This window comes from Anolis sagrei, chromosome 4, assembly GCF_037176765.1.
Source record: "Anolis sagrei isolate rAnoSag1 chromosome 4, rAnoSag1.mat, whole genome shotgun sequence".
In the NCBI taxonomy this organism is placed as follows: Eukaryota; Metazoa; Chordata; class Lepidosauria; order Squamata; family Dactyloidae; genus Anolis; species Anolis sagrei.
This window is the reverse complement of record NC_090024.1, coordinates 42,429,920-42,448,226: the sequence shown is the minus strand read 5'-3', so window position 1 is coordinate 42,448,226 and position 18,307 is coordinate 42,429,920. Positions and strand designations below refer to the sequence as shown.

At 39.1% G+C, this 18,307-nt stretch overlaps 1 protein-coding gene across 1 annotated transcript; it reads right to left on the bottom strand.

The window, feature by feature from the left end:
- Positions 1–6,166: 6,166 nt before the first annotated feature.
- On the bottom strand, positions 6,167–15,773 carry ELOC (elongin C). The gene is made up of 4 exons (XM_060775493.2): positions 15,658–15,773; positions 9,357–9,412; positions 7,871–8,014; positions 6,167–6,590 (listed from the first exon to the last, which is right to left on the bottom strand). Exons 2-4 carry the CDS (start codon positions 9,358–9,360, stop codon positions 6,400–6,402), a joined length of 339 nt encoding a protein of 112 aa, XP_060631476.1. The 5' UTR covers positions 9,361–9,412; positions 15,658–15,773; the 3' UTR covers positions 6,167–6,399.
- Positions 15,774–18,307: the final 2,534 nt, after the last annotated feature.

The window sequence follows — 18,307 nt, the reverse complement described above, 5'->3', positions numbered from 1 at the left end:
TGGAAAAGAAAAAAGTCTGGATTATTGAGGTTGACAGGCATGTAGCCGGGGGAGGGGGAGGGGGAGGGGGGGGGGCTTGAAGGGCTTCAACTCCCCCCCCCCCCCGAAATTCTCACAGTGGTTCGCGAAAAGGCCTTACTGGTGCATTATTTAAACAGTTATGTTTATTCATATTATGGTCTGATCACCATACTCAATATATCCCATATGCATGAGGGTATTGGGGTAATGATACAAAAGGTTTGCTAGGCTAGACCCTCTTTCACTCAGACTCAGCCCCCCCGAAACTCACCCCCCCCCGAAACGCCCCCTGAAAAAAATTCAGCCCCCCCCCCCAAACGAAATCCTGGCTACAGGCCTAGCGGTTGACATACCGTGTGACAGCCGCATTGAGGAAAAACAACAGGAAAAACTCAGCCGTTATCAAGACCTCAAAATCGAATCGCAAAGGCTCTGGCATAAACCAATAAAAGTGGTCCCAATGGTCATTGGCGCACTGGGTGCCGTGCCAAAAGATCTCAGCCGGCATTTGGAAACAATAAACATCGACAAAATCACAATCTGTCAACTGCAAAAGGCCACCTTACTTGGATGTGTGTGCATCATTCAAAAATACATCACACAGTCCTAGACGCTTGGGAAGTGTTCAACTTGTGATTTTTGATACGAAATCCAGCATATAGATCTCGTTTGCTGTGACATACTGTGCTTTTGTGTCAGTAAAATAATAAAACTTTATTTATACCCCGCCACCATCTCCCCAAGGGGCCTTGGGCCGGCTTACATGGGGCCAAGCCCGACAATACAATAAATCACTATAAACAAACACAGCAATAAAAAATACAATACAATACAAAACCATTATAAATAACATATCAGCAATAAAACACAACATTTAAAAAAACAATGATCCAGCACTGTGGGCAGGGCCAATTCTACTAAAAATTTAAAACACTGGGTGTGACAGCAGTGAAATGAGTCTGAACGGGTTTTAGAGGGTAGGGTGGGGTCAATTGCCCCAAAAAGTAGAATAAAGTGCTTCAGAGGACATTTTGCAGAGAATTGGTCAGATCAGGGTATTATTAATCTTTCATTCAGGGAAGGCATATTGGAACAAGCTCCTAAAGACTGCCAATGAGGGGGCTTGCCTAATATCTTTGGGGAGCGAGTTCCAGAGTCGAGAGGCCACCACAGAAAATGCCCTCTCCCTCGTCCCCACGAGTTGCACCTGCTTCCCTCATCCCTACGAGTTGCACCTACTATTACTTAATTGACACTACTGCCTCCTTTGCTTTTCTCTGCTCCTTCCTAAAAATATATACGGAGCTGTGTGCCTGTCAAAGCGATGCTCAAGGTGGGCCTCATCACACTAGCGAAAAAATCCACTTAAAATCCAGTTTCTGCCTCCTGTAGAACTCTGGGGTTAGAATCATAGAGTTGGAAGAGACCTCATGGGCCATCCAGGCCAACCCCCTGCCAAGAAGCAGGAAAATTGCATTCAAAGCACCCCCGACAGATAGCTATCCAGCCCCAGTTTAAAAGCTTCTAAAGAAGGAGCCTCCACCACACTCCGGGGCAGAGTTCCACTGCTGAACAGCTCTCACAGCCAGGAAGTTCTTCCTAATGTTCAGATGGAATCTCCTTTCTTGTAGTTTGAAGCCTTTTTTCTGCGCCCTAGACCCCAGGGTAGCAGAAAACAAACTTGCTCCCTCTTCCCTATGACTTCTTCTGACATATTTATACATGGCTATCATGTCTCCTCTCAGCCTTCTCTTCTTCAGGCTAAACATGCTCAGCTCTTTAAGCCACTCCTCATAGGGCTTGTTCTCCAGACCCTTGATCATTTTAGTCGCCCTCCTCCAGACACATTCCAGCTTGTCAATATCTCTCTTCAATTGTGGTGCCCTGAATTGGACACAATATTCCAGCTGTGGTCTAACCAAGGCAGAATAGAGGGGTAGCATGATTTCCCTGCATCTAGACACTATACTCTTATTGATGCAGGCCAAAATCTCGTTGGTTTTTTTGCCGCCGCATCACATTGTTGGCTCATGTTTAACTTGTTCATGAAGACCCCGAGATCTTTTTAACATGTACTGCTCTCGAGCCACACGTCCTCCATTCTGTATCTTTACATTTCATTTTTTTCTGAAATGCAGAAAAAATGAACATCATGAAATGCAGGAAAATGCAGAAAAAAAAGAACACGAGGAGCATCACTAAAATACAAACCCCAGAATTCTGCAGGAGGCAGAAACCGGATTTTAAGTGGATTTTTTCTCTCTAGTGTGATGAAGAAGTATTTATTTACCATATTGGTATACCGCCCTTCTCAGCCCGGAGGCGACTCTGGGCGGTTCACAGCTGGCAGCATTTGATGCCTCAATAATTATAAACAAGTAAAACAATCATAAAATACTGTTAAAAACATTTAGCATAAAATATTTAAAAAACCGTACAAAGCCATAAAAAACATCATTGTGAGTGTCTCCTTGTCAAAATCATTATTCAATTGCATCGTCAGGTCATTCCATGGTTTCGTATAATTATGCTGGAATAGCGAAGGCCTTTTCAAAACGCCAGGTTTTAACCTTTCTTCAAAAAGTCAGAAGGGAGGGGGGCGATCTTATATCCCTGGGAAGGGCGTTCTGCAGCTGAGAGGCCACCACTGAGAAGGCCCTGTCTCTCGTCCCTACCAAAGGCATCTGTGAGGAAGATCTTAATGTCCCAGATAGTTCATAAGGAGAAGTATGTCCATAGTACATTGTAGGATTGTTTGATACTACTTTAACTGCCATGACTCAATGCTGTAGAGCTGTCTGTATGTAGCCTGGTGAGGCATCAGTGCTATTTGACAGAGGACTAAACTACAACTCCCAGAATTCCATAGCATCGAGACCTGGCATTTAAAAGTGGTGCTAAACTGCATGCATTCTACTGTGTAAATCAGGCATGAGCCAGTAGGCTGTTAGGAATTGTGGGAGTTGAAGTCCAAAACCCTGGAGGGAAGGCCCAAGTTGGCCCATGCCTGATCTACTGTAAATTTAATGCAGGTTGACACCAATTTAACATGATTTATTCAATACTATGGAATTCTGCGTGTTTGGTAAGTCATCAATACACTTTGACAGAGGCTAAAGGCAATTATAAACTACAATTCTCATGATTCCTTAGCATTGAACCATAGCAGTTAGAGTAGTGTCAAACTGCATCCGTTTGAGTTAAAATTGCCTTCAGGCTATCTATATATGAAACAATGAATTTCAGGTTTAGACATCAGTTCCATTTCCAGGATTTGGCATTATGTAAATGTATGCAAATACAGATACCGGAAATTCAAAACACTTCCAGTCCCAAGTATTTCAGATAAGGGCAGTCAACCTGTGCCAAAACACTTCCAGTCCCAAGTATTTCAGATAAGGGGCAGTCAACCTGTGCCTTTCAACATACAGAAGAAGAAAAAACAAAAAACAAAACCTTTGCATGATCTTTAAGGCGTGTGTGGTAAATTGGAAGGAAAATAAGCCCATGTGTGATAAGACCTGGGATCTAGGCCATGTAGCAGATGGTGACATTTGGCCTAATCCAACTGTCAGTGCCAACTAGCACAGACCCATTTATTCAACCAACTTCAGCCCACCCACTGTCCTTCCTACTTTGGAAGGAAAATAGCATTACAATGAATGGAGACAGATTGAGCATCCTTTGGGATACCCAGCATTCCAAAATCCGAAACTGTCTACTTGAGTGGCTGAGATAGTGACATCCTTTTTTCTGGTGGTTCTATGTATACATGCACACAATTATAAAATATTGTACAAAACTACATTTTGGGTATACATAAGGGTTAGAATAATTGGAATGGGGATGTCTAACTTTAACATATATCTGTATTGTACTTTATATTTTTACATTTACACTTATGCACAAATATTTGTGTTATATATATATATATATATATATATATATATTTTCTATAGTACTGTGCCGTGTTGTACTGTGTCTTATCATTGTTTGTCACCTTGAGTTCCTATGGGAGAAAGTCAGGATAAAAATAAAGATAACAAGAAGATGAAGAAAAAAATTGTAAGACTTTGGGCTCATCTCCAAGAGACCTTATTATGTAGATATATGCAAATGCAGGTATTCCAAAATCTAAAACACTTAACCTTTTTGATAAGAGATACTCAGCCTAAGTAATTTCTGAATTATGGTGACCGTAATGTGAACCCTTGGAATAAATCTTGCCAAGAAAATGTCCGCATAGATTCACATTAGGGTCACCATAATTAGCAAATGACTTGAAGGCACAACAAAAAAAACTGAATTCAATAGAACAGCAGTTTTGTTTATTCTAAATAGGCCTTTCACAGGGGTTTCACATAAGTTCAAACTTGATAGTAGATAATGAGAAACTAGTAAGTTATATATTGAAATCTGTCAAGCTTTTGCAGTTTTAACCCCTTCAGTGTTTCAGAGGGCCTGTCTCAAGAGTTCTGTTTGTGCCTTTGTTTACACATGCATATAGCAGATTCTCCAAAGTGCTGCAGACATCACACTGATGTTGAATTGAAGGACAAGATTGATTGGCATAGGAATTGCATAGTGAGAGGGGACAGTGCACTCCAAACCTCTGCAGTACCAATATAGAAACCATTCGCACAGGAAACTCTGATGTCTATTTCTTTACCAGTCCCCAGCAGGATTCTAAGCATTTCATAAGCTAGTAACTTTTTGTGGGCTCCTTCACTGGGCTGTACTGGAACATCAGCAGTAGAAAAAATATTTCTGTATACCTGAGTTTTCATGTAATCTGAACAACCAAAGCAGATATGACATCATAATGACCAAAGCAAAACTCACTAAATGCTAATGGAAGATAAATAAGGATAAGAAGGCTTCTGTGACAAAGGAAACATGCATGAAAACTTTGTGAGGTGAAATTGTAGGCTTATACTATTATAATGATAACAGTGAGACAACACTTGGTTTCAGATTAAAAGTAGTCCTATAACTTGCATACTTTTACAAATCGATGGGATAGTTTGATAGTTCCATAAGCTTACAGGATGATTTTGTCCACCACTGTATATCTGTTTCGCCTTATACCTGCTCTTATGGAGGTTATACATGCATCTTTCTTTGTTAATTAGTTTCAAAGCAACCATAATTTACAGTGATGCCAGGCCATATCTTACAATATACCTCAATGGAATTGTAGAATGTCTCACATCACCAAAGCATTATGTCATTTCATGTTTAAAGAACACTTAGGAGTGGGATATTCCAAAGAGATTTTCTGTCACAAGACAGTTCCCCTTTGAATTTCCTATTCCTTATTTAGCAAGGAAGGCAAGAGGAAAAGCCTGAAGTCAACAAGGTGAAAAAGTATTCTAAAGATATGGAGTTGCCTCTTGATCATTCTGAGGTTCTGAGTCCATGAATACAACTACGAGGATAGTAGAAACACCATCTCTAACAGATAAATACAATAGCCACCTTGCCCTTCAGGGAAGGAGGTATCCATAGCTCTCAAGATATATGTAGAGATTTCACAGCACAACAAATTCTAGACCCAGATTGCATCATACAGTGGATCACATTTCAGCTATTGTCTTCTCTACATAATATTTTTGTATTAACCAGTAAACTAGTCTCTTAAAAAATAATTCCCTCCACAACTGAAGAGCAGGGCAGTGAGAGAGTTACTTCTACCACCTTCATATTTCACAGCCTTTGCCAGTAATTAATATGTTACAGTAGCGACAAAAGATTGTGATAGTCTACCATGTAAACACAGTAATACCTATTAATATTATGGACATTCAGGCAAAAGGTTACAAGAACACAGTATTTAATATTTGCTGAAGGAAAAATATTTAACATGCCAGTGGGAATCAGTTTAATATGCTCAGACAGTTTGAATATTTGGACAATATAAAAGGCCAAACCAAAAAAAAAAAAAAAAAAGGTGGGGGGAACAGGCCACAAACATTTTAACAGAACCATCCTATGCATCTAGATAGATCTGCAAGTCTTGTATGTAAGTAGATACAGGATTGCAGCCATAGCAGTCTGCTGTTAGAAACAATTTATCGAATTTTGGTGACTGTTGCGTTAAAAATAGTTCTCTGACATCACTAAAGGATAAAGCAAAGTCATCCACTAATTGGCATGTTTGTTTATTTGTCAGTTGGTAGTAAGTCTGTGACTTGTGTAAGCACCAAAACAAAATCTGATCATGAATGGGCCATATGCAAAATCACTGTCAGCAACTGTGACCATTACATTTCTTAACCAAAAATACAGAACATGCTAGATGAAAAAAAAAAGATACTAACTGAACTACATGTTTTAAATACTGGGGGAAGTTTACATTTTTATTATAATTTATTTTATTTAACAATCTAGGAAGTTTGCAGCCATCAGCAATTCCAGCGCAATTTCAGGTGCAATAGGAAATTCTGGGATCTCTGTGGAGCTGTTAGTGTAGCGAACCTTGTAGGTGAAATACATGCATACTTTGGATAGGACATGGGAAGGAATCTCTCTAAAATTTACTTCATTTGTTTCATTTTCAGCAAATTGTCCTGTATGAAAGAGAGAGAAAAGGACACTGAATAAGCATACAAATCTTCCACAAAATAAACATTTTTACAAAACAGCATGTGATCAATACTGCCCTTTCTTGTTTGAACCTGAGGATTTCACACATGATACACTTCCATTGTGCTTTAGAAATCCTTTATAGTAAAACAATAAGAAAAATTTCCAATTTGCTACTCAAAGTGCTGTATTAAATACTTTATTAAAAGAACAATCCTGCCAAATCACTTCTTATGACAGTTCTTACTTGAAATGGTCCTCTTAGGACAGATTTGAGTAAAATGATTTCATATTCAGAATACGACGCAAACACAAGTGAATTTTGGAACAAGCCTATGTACTGAGTTGAAAAACCTAGTACATAATGGCTGGTTCCATAAAATTGCTTAATTATTCTAGATGCCCAAAGGGGTTTTGGACTTGTTTTTCTTGAATGTCAATCACCCACTTTTATCCACCCCTTCCTTTACATACACAACACGCCACTTTTACAACTCTGGAAAGTTTCTCAAGTAATCTTTCAGATAATTACTTTCAAACAAAAATATTCTGCATAACATTTGAGCGATAGGGTGTCGTTCTTTCATACTTGTATATCATACCTCCAAATACTTATACCCAAATTAACTAGATTTTGCCCAATTTCCCATGCTATTTTCTACTGTGGCAAATATCTGTATGTATGCACAAGTAGTATAATGGATAGAGTAGGTCACAAGACTAGGGAGATTTAAATTCAAACCAATGGTATGCTGCAAAGCATGTCAAATGTACAAAAGGTTGATGTGAGAATAAAATAAGGACTACAAATGTTGTCCTGAACTCCTTGATAGGAAAACCAAAACTACAGTTATGCGTAAAATTCTGTGCCATAATTTCTCCATGCCATTTTTGTTTTCTTGAAATCTCTTTCCAACTTTTGCTGTGGAAGCTATAGAATCAATCTTAAGAATCGCTAAATTTTACAAAGAAATCAGATTCAGCAGGATGTTAATTTTGAATAACTTAAGAACAGGGACATAAGAACCTTTGATAAATCTTTATATTCCAGAATACACTTATTTTTAAAAGATCTGTGGGTTACTGCACTTCTAGTTGCTTCAATATGACTTCTGACAAAACTATCATGCTAAAATCTGCCCAGTCAATAAGGAAACTGATGTAGCATGCAGTTTATTCTAGTACTCATTATTGGCATTAAAAACCCTCCATTAAGTCCAAAAATATATAAATTTATTCAGGTCTATAGTCTGGTTGCACATACCTGGGCCACTTAACATAGCTTTTATTGTTCCTGATGTGAGTGCATGTTCTCGTTTAACAATGAATTCATGACCATCAGAGGATATCAGTTTTACATACATAGCATCAGGGCCTTCACACCCACCATATGTTTTCTCTTCTCCATCTAAAATACACAGTTGTGTCAGTTCAATATATGCAGACTAGAAGACTGAGAAATGAAGTCTAATATCATAGAAATGATTTTTAAAAAAACTACAAGAATGCTATAAAGACTAATGCAGGAAGAAATTCAAAAAGTCATAAAAACTTTTATCTTTAAATTGTTCTGCCCTTCCGAATGTTAAGCAGATATTACAAATTATTACTGTAATCTGAAAATCATTAGATCAATCAGGAAGACCTGTAATTATTTCTCTCATCATATGAATATAAAATGCAGTGCTAACTGACTATGCTTAAAAATAATTGATTTTTTTTTCAATTTTTTTGGTACCATATAGCTTTCAAATGTTTTTCTTTCTGCATATAACAGACATGGACATGCAAAACAATTCATAGCTGAAAACATTTCTAAATAAGCAAACAAGAAAGCATATAATTTTAGCATTCTAAAAACAGCACTGGAAAGGGTTGCAATCTGTTTCCTCCTTTCATACTTCCCCACATTTTTAATTTAATTTCATTTTTACTACTATACATAGAAAAATATAAGAGTGGGAAAGAAATGTATTGCATTTGTTGTGATAGTGTGTTTTTAATGTTTTTATCAAGTTTTAATTGGTTACTTATAAATATTGTTTTAATTTTTGTACCCTTTGAATATTTTAAAAAATGTGTTTTTTAATTTTTTGTGTTCCAATTTGAGTCCTAAACTGGGGAAAAACAATTAAATATAATAGACCTATAAAATGAACACAGATATCTGATATCTGTACCTGTAAGATGCAAACTCATGGACGAACTTATCACAACACATGGGATAGTGAGGATTTGCCTTTCTAAATAATTTTCAAGTGTCTCTCTGAAACTGTGCTTAATTTTAGTTAAATTCTGATTTTCTGAAAGCAGAGCTCAAAAACCAAGTAACAACCCTAACATCAAAGGAGTGTCACGGTGTCACAGAAACCAAAAAGCAGAAGGCAGTCCACATATATTCAAGTCTGAAAGACCTTTTCTCCCCATGTGAGCCTGCCTAAGTTTTAAGATTTTTGAAGGAAGGTTGTGTTTTTATCTATTTTCACTATATTTTAGTTGTCTGTCATACTTTTTTAACCTTGTGTTTTTAAAACAATTTTAAAACTTCTGTAAAAAATAATTTTTATACCTTGTTTTTGCAGGTGTTTGTAACTTATTTTGGAACCGTGTATTGTAAGGTGAAAGATGGATATATACTACGGTAAATATCAAATAAAATGTAATCATTGCAGTAATTCCTTCTCTCAAATCTCATTAACCATGCTTACAAAGCAAATCTACTTATGAAGGAGATTTTTCACAATACATACCCATCTCTCCTTATCAAATGATTGGTTCTTAGCCTTTACTGATTTACAAACAGGATCTGAAAACAAATGTAAAAGTACATTCACATTCAAGTTCATTGTTGAAAGCAATCAAAGACTGTAAAGAGATATAAGGTCACTAACGGCAGTTCTTTCTAGAACTGCTTTGAAGTTAATTAGAAACAAGTTAACTGTGTTTACTGTACCACCCTTCCAAGTCAAGACCAAGGTTATCCTAAACTCTTGCTATGCAATTAGAAGTCAAATGATCAAGAAAAAGGCCACTTGCAAACATAACGTCATCTGGACATTTTATACCAATGAATCCAACAACAACTCAATTTAAATCCTACATCTAATTAGATAAATCTAGTTCAATAGGTCACTGATCACAATGATTGGGGGATTATGGAGTGATAGTCTAAAAAGTATATTTTTCAAGCTTTAGTTTCCAGATCTATGGTCATACATTGTTCTTGCTATGTGACTACAAGTTAACTAACTTGTGACAACCCTATGATGGGATCAGATGTTTGCCACTGCTTTCCTTTAAAAAACTGTGACTCGCATTGCACCATTTGGCTCTTTACTGTCAAATATTTTCTACTAATATCACATTGAGATTACTGTATTACACTGCACTTTACAGGAGAAAGGGGGGCTGCACTTAAACTATCTGAGAATATTCAGATGGTACTGAATTAAATTACTCAGATGTTGACTTGAGTCATTCATGGATAATATATATGATTCTTGACTAAATGACAGTTTATCTCCAGGGTCAAAAAGGGGCTAGTCCTTACCATAAAAACACAAAATAAGTAGGATGACCTATTTTGAAGTACTTCAAAACAAAACAAAAGCAATAGTTGAAATTGTTGTTCATTCGTTCAGTTGTTTCTGACTCTTTGTGGCCTCATGGACCAGTCCACGCCAGAGCTCCCTGTCGGCCATCACCTCCCCCAGCTCCTTCAGAGTCAAGCCAGTCACTTCAAGGATGCCATCCATCTTGCCCTTGGTCGGCCCCTCTTCCTTTTTCCTTCCATTTCCCCCAGCAACTAGTTGAAATACACCAACTTAAAATGAACTGGCTTTTGGAAAATTAATACAATGTAAGAATAACAGTGGGAAGACATACACAAGAAAGCTATGCCAATGTAGTAATTCATACCAACAGATCTCAAACAAGCACAGCAGTTCAAGACCCTGTGAAATTATGAGATTCAGCGAGTGTCTCAGATTTTACATCTTTTATCCATGATAGCCAATCAATCACAGGGCAAAGCACAATCAGAACTAACAATACTGATCTAAATGAACCAAGGCTCTGACCTAGTATAAAGCAGTTTTCCATGTCCAGAGGCCAAAATAAGTGTGACCTATATGAATCCATTGTACACTTTAAATAAGTCACCACGAGATAAAGGCAACTTAAACATCACATGAGTTAGCACAAGAGACATGAGACACATTCATTTGCCAGTTATGAATGCTGATCAGTCTGTCGGAAGATGACATGCAGTACATACAGTCTACCTCTTGATCCAGTCAGTTAATTCCCTCTGAAATTTGAGGAGTGTATTGAAGTAATTTGTTTATTAAAATATTTATGATGTCTCACACAAGGGTCTTTGATGTGATAAACAGATAAAAATAAATTTACTCATAGTTACATTTTCAAAGATTGTGGTTCCCTTTTTACAAATTATCCATATTAAAAATCCTCAAACAAAGCTAAGCAACTTATCACTCCTACACTTGGAGAACTTTGGGTCTTCCCCCACCATCTTTTTTCAAAATGCTTTTCCTGTAACTTTTCCCAACCTCAAAAAAGTACTTAGCTAATAAGGGGGCTCTTTTCAAACCATCAGCATCATGAATCGCCATACCATGTAATCTCTAAAGCACATACAGACGCCATTGTTTCAAAATAATATTCTTATTTATTGTTTATTTATTATGTTTATTTATACCCCCCTTTTTCTTTCCATACGGAGACTCAAAACGACTCACAATTAAAAGCATTACAATACAACTTAAAATCTTATTAGCAAGCTATGACTGGACATGATACTAATAACAAAGGAGCACTGATCAAGCATAGGCAAAATTAATCTCCATTTATGTCATAACAAACGGCTGCAACTTCTTTGAGACCCTAAAATACAATATGACTACTTTTTGTTTCATGTGTGCATAAGGGAATGGTAATGTTTTGCCTTAGATGTATATCTTGGCCACTTCGACACAGCTTAATAACATCCCACATGATCTGCTTTGAACTGGAATATATGGCAGTGTGGACTCAGATAACTCAGTTCAAAAATCATATTGTGGGATTTTCTGCCTTGATATTCTGGGTTATATGGCTGTGTGGAAGAGCCCCTTGACTTTTCTTAACTGGATCCAGCTTTTATCACCACAACTTTCAAATGGACCTTGTTATCTTCTGCTATTTCTTCGAGAAAGTTCTGAGATAGGAGACAAGTGCTCCTTTTTTAACATACAATGGGATGCAGGGTTGGTGTTTCCTGAATGCATACTGTTTGCATCAAAACCGTCCATCAAGCATTTTTATGACTTCTCCAAATGTACCTATAAAAGTTGTCTTCTCTTTTCCCACACTATATAACAAGTGCCATGTTTATACCTTCAGCTTAGTAAATCAGTAGTAAAGTTTCACTGCAAGTAAACTGATATGTCAGCTTTATTTCTATTCACTGGAAGAATGCTGGATCAACAGCTATTTACTAAAGTCAGCAACAGAAGCACTGCAGATTATCTAGGACTACGCAGCGTATAGGCTTTTTAAAAGCTCATATAAAGGGATCTGGAGTAAGTAACTATATTAGTTGGGAGCAGTGTGGGAAATGTAGTTGAGTACAAAGTTGAACAAGATTCTTGGTTCCAGTTCCCTATTCTAAATTACCAATTCCTTACGCAAACATAGGCATACTTATGAAGCCATTTTAATATCTGCTGATGAATGAATAGGCACACTGATTATTCTGTTTCTATGCAAGAATAATGATCAGTTAAGATAAATAAGGGGCTTTAATTTGACATCTGTAGTTCAAAATGTTTCTTGGACCATTTCAGCTTGAATGTCCAAGTTCTCCTAAGCACACTGCTCCCATATAAGGCCTGGTACAAAATAAATTTAACAAATGGCAACCCAAGCAAATTTGTTTTGACTAACAATTAATTAACAATACAATTATTTACAATTATTTTATAGTGGGGCAGTGTTCATACTGTTTCCATTTAACTTCAAATACAAAGAAAACAGCTGAGTTGCAATTTTAAATGGAAGCATAATTGGCCAAAAACGGGAGATTTCAGAGATTTCTGTAGGAAAACCGCATTATTTATTTATATCCACATTTTAAACCAAGGAACCCACAAATTGTCATCATCGATTGTATTTTACCCAAAACAGTAAAACAATGATAAAATTGGCACATTAAGATTTTTAAAATTAAGAATTAAGAACTTTAATAAGAATGGATGTTAATTTCCTCTTCATCAATTTCTTAAACTATCATAAAACTTGTTTAAAATGAAAAGACACACACAGAACTTTGTTTTTGAGTATGACTTAAGGCTAAACCTAGATCCTGGAGACAAAGTAATCATGACCCTATGTCATGATGCATATGAGGAGAGAGAGCACTATCTTTTCAGTGGAATAATTGCACTTACAGAATGTTTGCTTGCAGTCGATAGTATGTGCTACATCAGTATTTGACTTGTCAGTTGACCAGTGTCTAAATAATAGCAGTTTGAGACACAGCTATGATAAACCATTGTATACCAGTCTCTTTTAACAGCTAGATTATGGGGGGAGTAGCCCAAAGATTGAGACTTTCCACTGACAATATATTCATTGTGGGATTCCCCTCTGTAATTTTTTACTTCACACCAACTTTGATTATTTTTAAGCAGCAGCAAAGAGGGTTTTACTTGAGTTGAAGTAACTAACAACAGTTCTTAAACTTATGGTGGTATGACTTTGTTCTTTTGTTGCTTTGTTTTTAAAAAATTAGATTGAGAAACAGTTGTGAACAACTAAAGGGAAGTTTCTAACACATTATTATAACCCTGCCTGCAGAAGATTTGACTTATATCTTCACTATTCACTAAAAGCTTGCTTTCTGAGACACCTGGGAAGGGGTCTCCATCACGTCATCTTTCCTCTCCCAATCATGTTGAATTCTATCTGAATGAAAGCATTAGAAGCCAGTTACAAGTAAGACACAACAGACACTGAGATCCAGGAAAATGAGGGCAAAGCCAGCATAGTGTAGTGGTTTGAGCATTGGATTACAATACTGAAGAACAGGATTCAATTCCCCATTTGATCATGTAAACCCACTGGGGCAGACTTCCTCAAAATGTAGTCCCCCAATTCCCAGAATTCCTGACAATTGAACAAGATGGCTAAGGCTTCTGGGAGTTGGAGGCCCAAATAGTTGGAGGGCTGCCTTTTGAGGATGCCTGCACTTGACAGGGGCCTTGGGTGTGTCACATACAGCCCAAGGCCACATATACCTATTAGAGGTGTTGATTGTGTCTTTAAACAGCATTGTGCGTGTTTTTTTTTAAAAAACCCTGTTTTCTAATATTTTTCATGACAGCCTCTCCAGGGAACTGCGTTTCCCCTTCCTACGATGTTTGTGGCCCACTCTGTGCTGATCATGGACCACAATAAAGTTTTGATTGATTTGATTGATTCAGCCCCAGAAAACCCCTTGCGAGAGTCGCTGTAAGTTGGAAACTAGTTGAAAACATGCAAAAACAACAAAAGAAGGGAAGCTGTTCCAGAAACTGGTGTTGCCTCCTATCACAAACAAAGCCAAAGTGTGTTTGTGGAAGAAAGGAGAATCAATAAGAGGGTGCTGTAGTCATTGCATCACATGTGGTGGATACTAATAGTTTGTATTATACTAGCCGTCCCCTGGCACACGTTGCTGTGGCCCAGTCTGTATATATATGTTTTGTGTGTGTATATATATATGGTTTTATGCATGCATTGTAATTTTTTTTGGCTTTCTAAGTATCTTCTGCTGTGTTTTTCATTGTTTTTATGAGTGATGGTCACTTGTCGGCCTGATAGGTGCATTGTGTGCAAATGTGGTGTCAATTGGTCCAGTGATTTTTGAGTTATGTTAATCCTACAAATGAACATTGCATTTTTATTTATATAGATCTTTTAAGCTCTCTACTAAATGACCAATCTTGATAAAATAGTGAAGAGTAGAGACATCACACTGGCAACAAAGATCCGCATAGTTAAAGCAATGATATTCCCTATAGTCACCTACAGATGTGAGAGCTGGATCATAGGGAAGGCTGAGCGAAAGAAAATAGATGCTTTTGAATTGTGGTGTTGAAGGAAAGTGCCTTGGACAGCGAGAAGATCCAACCAGTCCATATTTCAAGAAATAAAATCTGACTGCTCACTGGAGGGAAGAATAGTAGAGGCCAAGATGAAGTACTCTGGCCACATCATGAGAAGAAAAGAAAGCTTAGAGAAAACAATGATGCTGGGGAAAATGGAAGGAAAAAGGAAGAGGGGCCGACCAAGGGCAAGACGGATGGATGGCATCCTTGAAGTGACTGGACTGACCTTGAAGGAGCTAGGGGTGGTGACGGCTGACAGGGAGCTCTGGCGTGGGCTGGGCCATGAGGTCACAAAGAGTCGGAAAGGACTGAACGAATAAACAACAAACAAAACTAAATGGGAAAAAGGGGCACTGACACCAGTTTGACACCACTTTAACTACTATTGGATTATGCGAGTTGTAATCACGAGCATTCTCTGGCAAAGAGAGCTGGTGCCTCACTAAACTACAACTCCCAACATTCCATAGTATAGAGCAAGATGTGTCAAATGGCATTAATTCTACAGTATTGATCAGACATGGGCAAACTTCGGGCCTTCCCTCCAGGTGTTTTGGACTCCAACTCCCACAATTCCTAACAGCCTACCGGCTGTTAGGAATTGTGGGAGTTGGAGTCCAAAACACCTGGAGGGAAGGCCCGAAGTTTGCCCATACCTGGTGTAGGAAGGTGGGGCTGAGGCTCTCTGTGTTCCTCCCGAAGTCTGACAATATATCCCAAGGCAGGCCAAGGAAGGGCTCTCTTATGGGCGGCGTTTATGTTAAATCCTGCTCGGATGAAGGGGGGAAAGGGCCACGTTGTGGGGCTTCCGCTTCCCGGCAGCAGGAACTTCTCTCCTTCCTCCACCGAAGCCCCACGAGGCAGGAAAGGAAAAGAAAGGCTCCCACTCGCGGGGACTCACCTCTTCCTGGCCCGGCGGCGCTGCTTCTCAGGAACCCCTGGCGGTTCCCCAACCGGGAAAAAGACTCCCCCCTCCCTCGTCGAAACCACTTCCGCTGGGTCAGAGACACCTACTTCCGCTTCCTGAAGTACAAGCGCAGACAAAGTCAACATAGAGAGGCAAGGCTAGACTGGCCAATCTCTCTCCTTCTCCCCCAATCTCCAGTTTCATGCAGCCTGGTTAGAGTCCATCTACTAAAAGGGATCCAGCACAAAGCCTTAACCCCACACCTGTGGGTCCCCAGGTGGTTTGGCCTACAACTCCCAGAAATCCCAGCCAGTTTACCAGCTGTTAGGATTTTTGGGAGTTGAAGGCCAAAACATCTGGGGGCCCTCAGATTGAACAGCACTGCCCTACAGCAAGGCACCCTCCAACTGTGTCCCTCCAACTGTTTGGGCCTCCAAAAGTTCCTGACCATTTGGAGAGCCACAGTTTGAGGATGCCTGTACTAAAGGCATGAAGTTCACCAGGGACAAATGCAAGATACATGCAGGAAAAGTTCCTGACCATTTGGAGGGCCACAGTTTGAGCATGCCTACACTAAAGGCATGAAGTTCAACAGGGACAAATGCAGGAAAAATGAAATGCAAAGATACAGAATGGGGGACGCCTGGCTCGAGAGCAGTACGTGTGAAAAAGATCTTGGAGTCCTCCTGGACAACAAGTTAAACATGAGCCAACAATGTGATGTGGCGGCAAAAAAAGCCAATGGGATTTTGGCCTGCATCAATAAGAGCATAGCGTCTAGATCCAGGGAAGTCGTTGTGAGAGCCGTTCAGCAGTGGAACTCTCTGCCCCAGAGTGTGGTGGAGGCTCCTTCTTTGGAAGCTTTTAAACAGAGGCTGGATGGCCATCTGTCGGGTGATTTGAATGCAATATTCCTGCTTCTTGGCAGGGGGTTGGACTGGATGGCCCATGAGGTCTCTTCCAACTCTTTGATTCTATGATTCTATAAGTCATGCTACCCCTCTATTCTGTCTTGGTTAGACCACACCTGGAATATTGTGTCCAATTCTGGGCACTACAATTCAAGAGAGATGTTGACAAGCTGGAATGTGTCCAAAGGAGGGCGACTAAAATGATCAAGGTTCTGGAGAACAAGCCCTATGAGGAGCAGCTTAAAGAGCTGGGCATGTTTAGCCTGAAGAAGAGAAGGCTGAGAGGAGATATGATAGCTATGTATAAATATGTGAGAGGAAGTCATAGGGAGGAGGGAGCAAGCTTGTTTTCTGCTTCCCCGGAGAGTAGGACGCGGAACAATGGCTTCAAACTACAAGAAAGGAGATTCCATCTGAACATGAGGAAGAACTTCCTGACTGTGAGAGCTGCCCCGGAGTGTGGTGGAGGCTCCTTCTTCGGAGGTTTTTAAACAGAGGCTGGATGGCCATCTGTCAGGGGTGTTTTGAATGCAATTTCTGCTTCTTGGCAGGGGGTTGGACTGGATGGCCCATGAGGTCTCTTCCAATTATATGATTCTATTATAAGTCCCTTCTGATCCTGGAAGCTAACGGTTCTGGCCCAACCTACATGTCTGGACGCATCTCCCCTTATGAACCATCTAGGACAGTGTTTCTCAACCTGCGGGTCGGGACCTCTGGGAGGGTCGCCAAAGATCATCAGAAAACACAGTATTTTGTCTTGTTCATGAGGGTTCTGTGTAAGAAGTTTGGCTCAATTCTATTCTTGATGGTGTTTAGAATGCTCTGTGTTTGTAAATGAACTATAAATCCCAGCAACTACAACTCCCAAAAGTCAAGTCAACTCCCACGACTCCACTCCTGGCTCCAAGGAGTTCAATGCTATAATATCCATTATACATCCCATGTGAGTCCACTCAGTGTAGTGTGGTAGGGTCCTAGGAAAACACTATGAAATTCATGATAACCATAAATGGACCGGGAACTTGAGGCACACAGTGATAGCACTTTCACTGCCTATAGAATAAAGAAACTGAAAGTAGGGAACTGACGTTACTATCGTGGTTAAACCTAGTCTTCTGCACCACACGCATACAAATAACCTTTTTCCACAGACAATAATAAAAGACTCTAAACTTGCAGTTTCGGTTCTCCCACACATGCCGTCTACATTGTCATATAAAATCCAAATTATTTGCTTTGAAATTGATTATATGGCAATGTAGATTCATATAATCCAGTTCAAAGCAGGTGTCAATTATCTGCTTTCACTTTAACTGCCAATTATCTGCTTGGATAATGTCAATTAGCTGCTTGGATAATTTAAATGTAGTGTAGAAGGGGCCTCCGTTTGCTTGTGGGAAGACATATGCTGCTCAGCCTTAGCCGTTCTCTCCTTCCAGTAGCTGCTGTTATATTTAATCCCAAATACAGAGACACAATTATCAAAAAGTTTCCCAGTGATGGATTTGTCAACAGCTTATTCTTTTTAAGTATATAGTTTTTGAAGATTGAAATGCCATCTACACTACCATATAGTGCAATTTCAAACAGCATTATATGGTCAGTGGAGACTCACATAATGCAATTAAATTTCATTGAGCTACATTATTTGAGTCTACACTTAGCATATTATGCTGTTTCAGATTGCATTATATGGTAGAGTAGATGTTCCTCATTGAGGACTTGAGACT

Coding starts and splice junctions, on each gene's coding strand:
- ELOC (XM_060775493.2), bottom strand. Junction 6,591..7,870: donor AGCTATGTTAAGTGGCCCAG/GTATGTGCAACC, acceptor TCTTTCATACAG/GACAATTTGCTGAAAATGAA.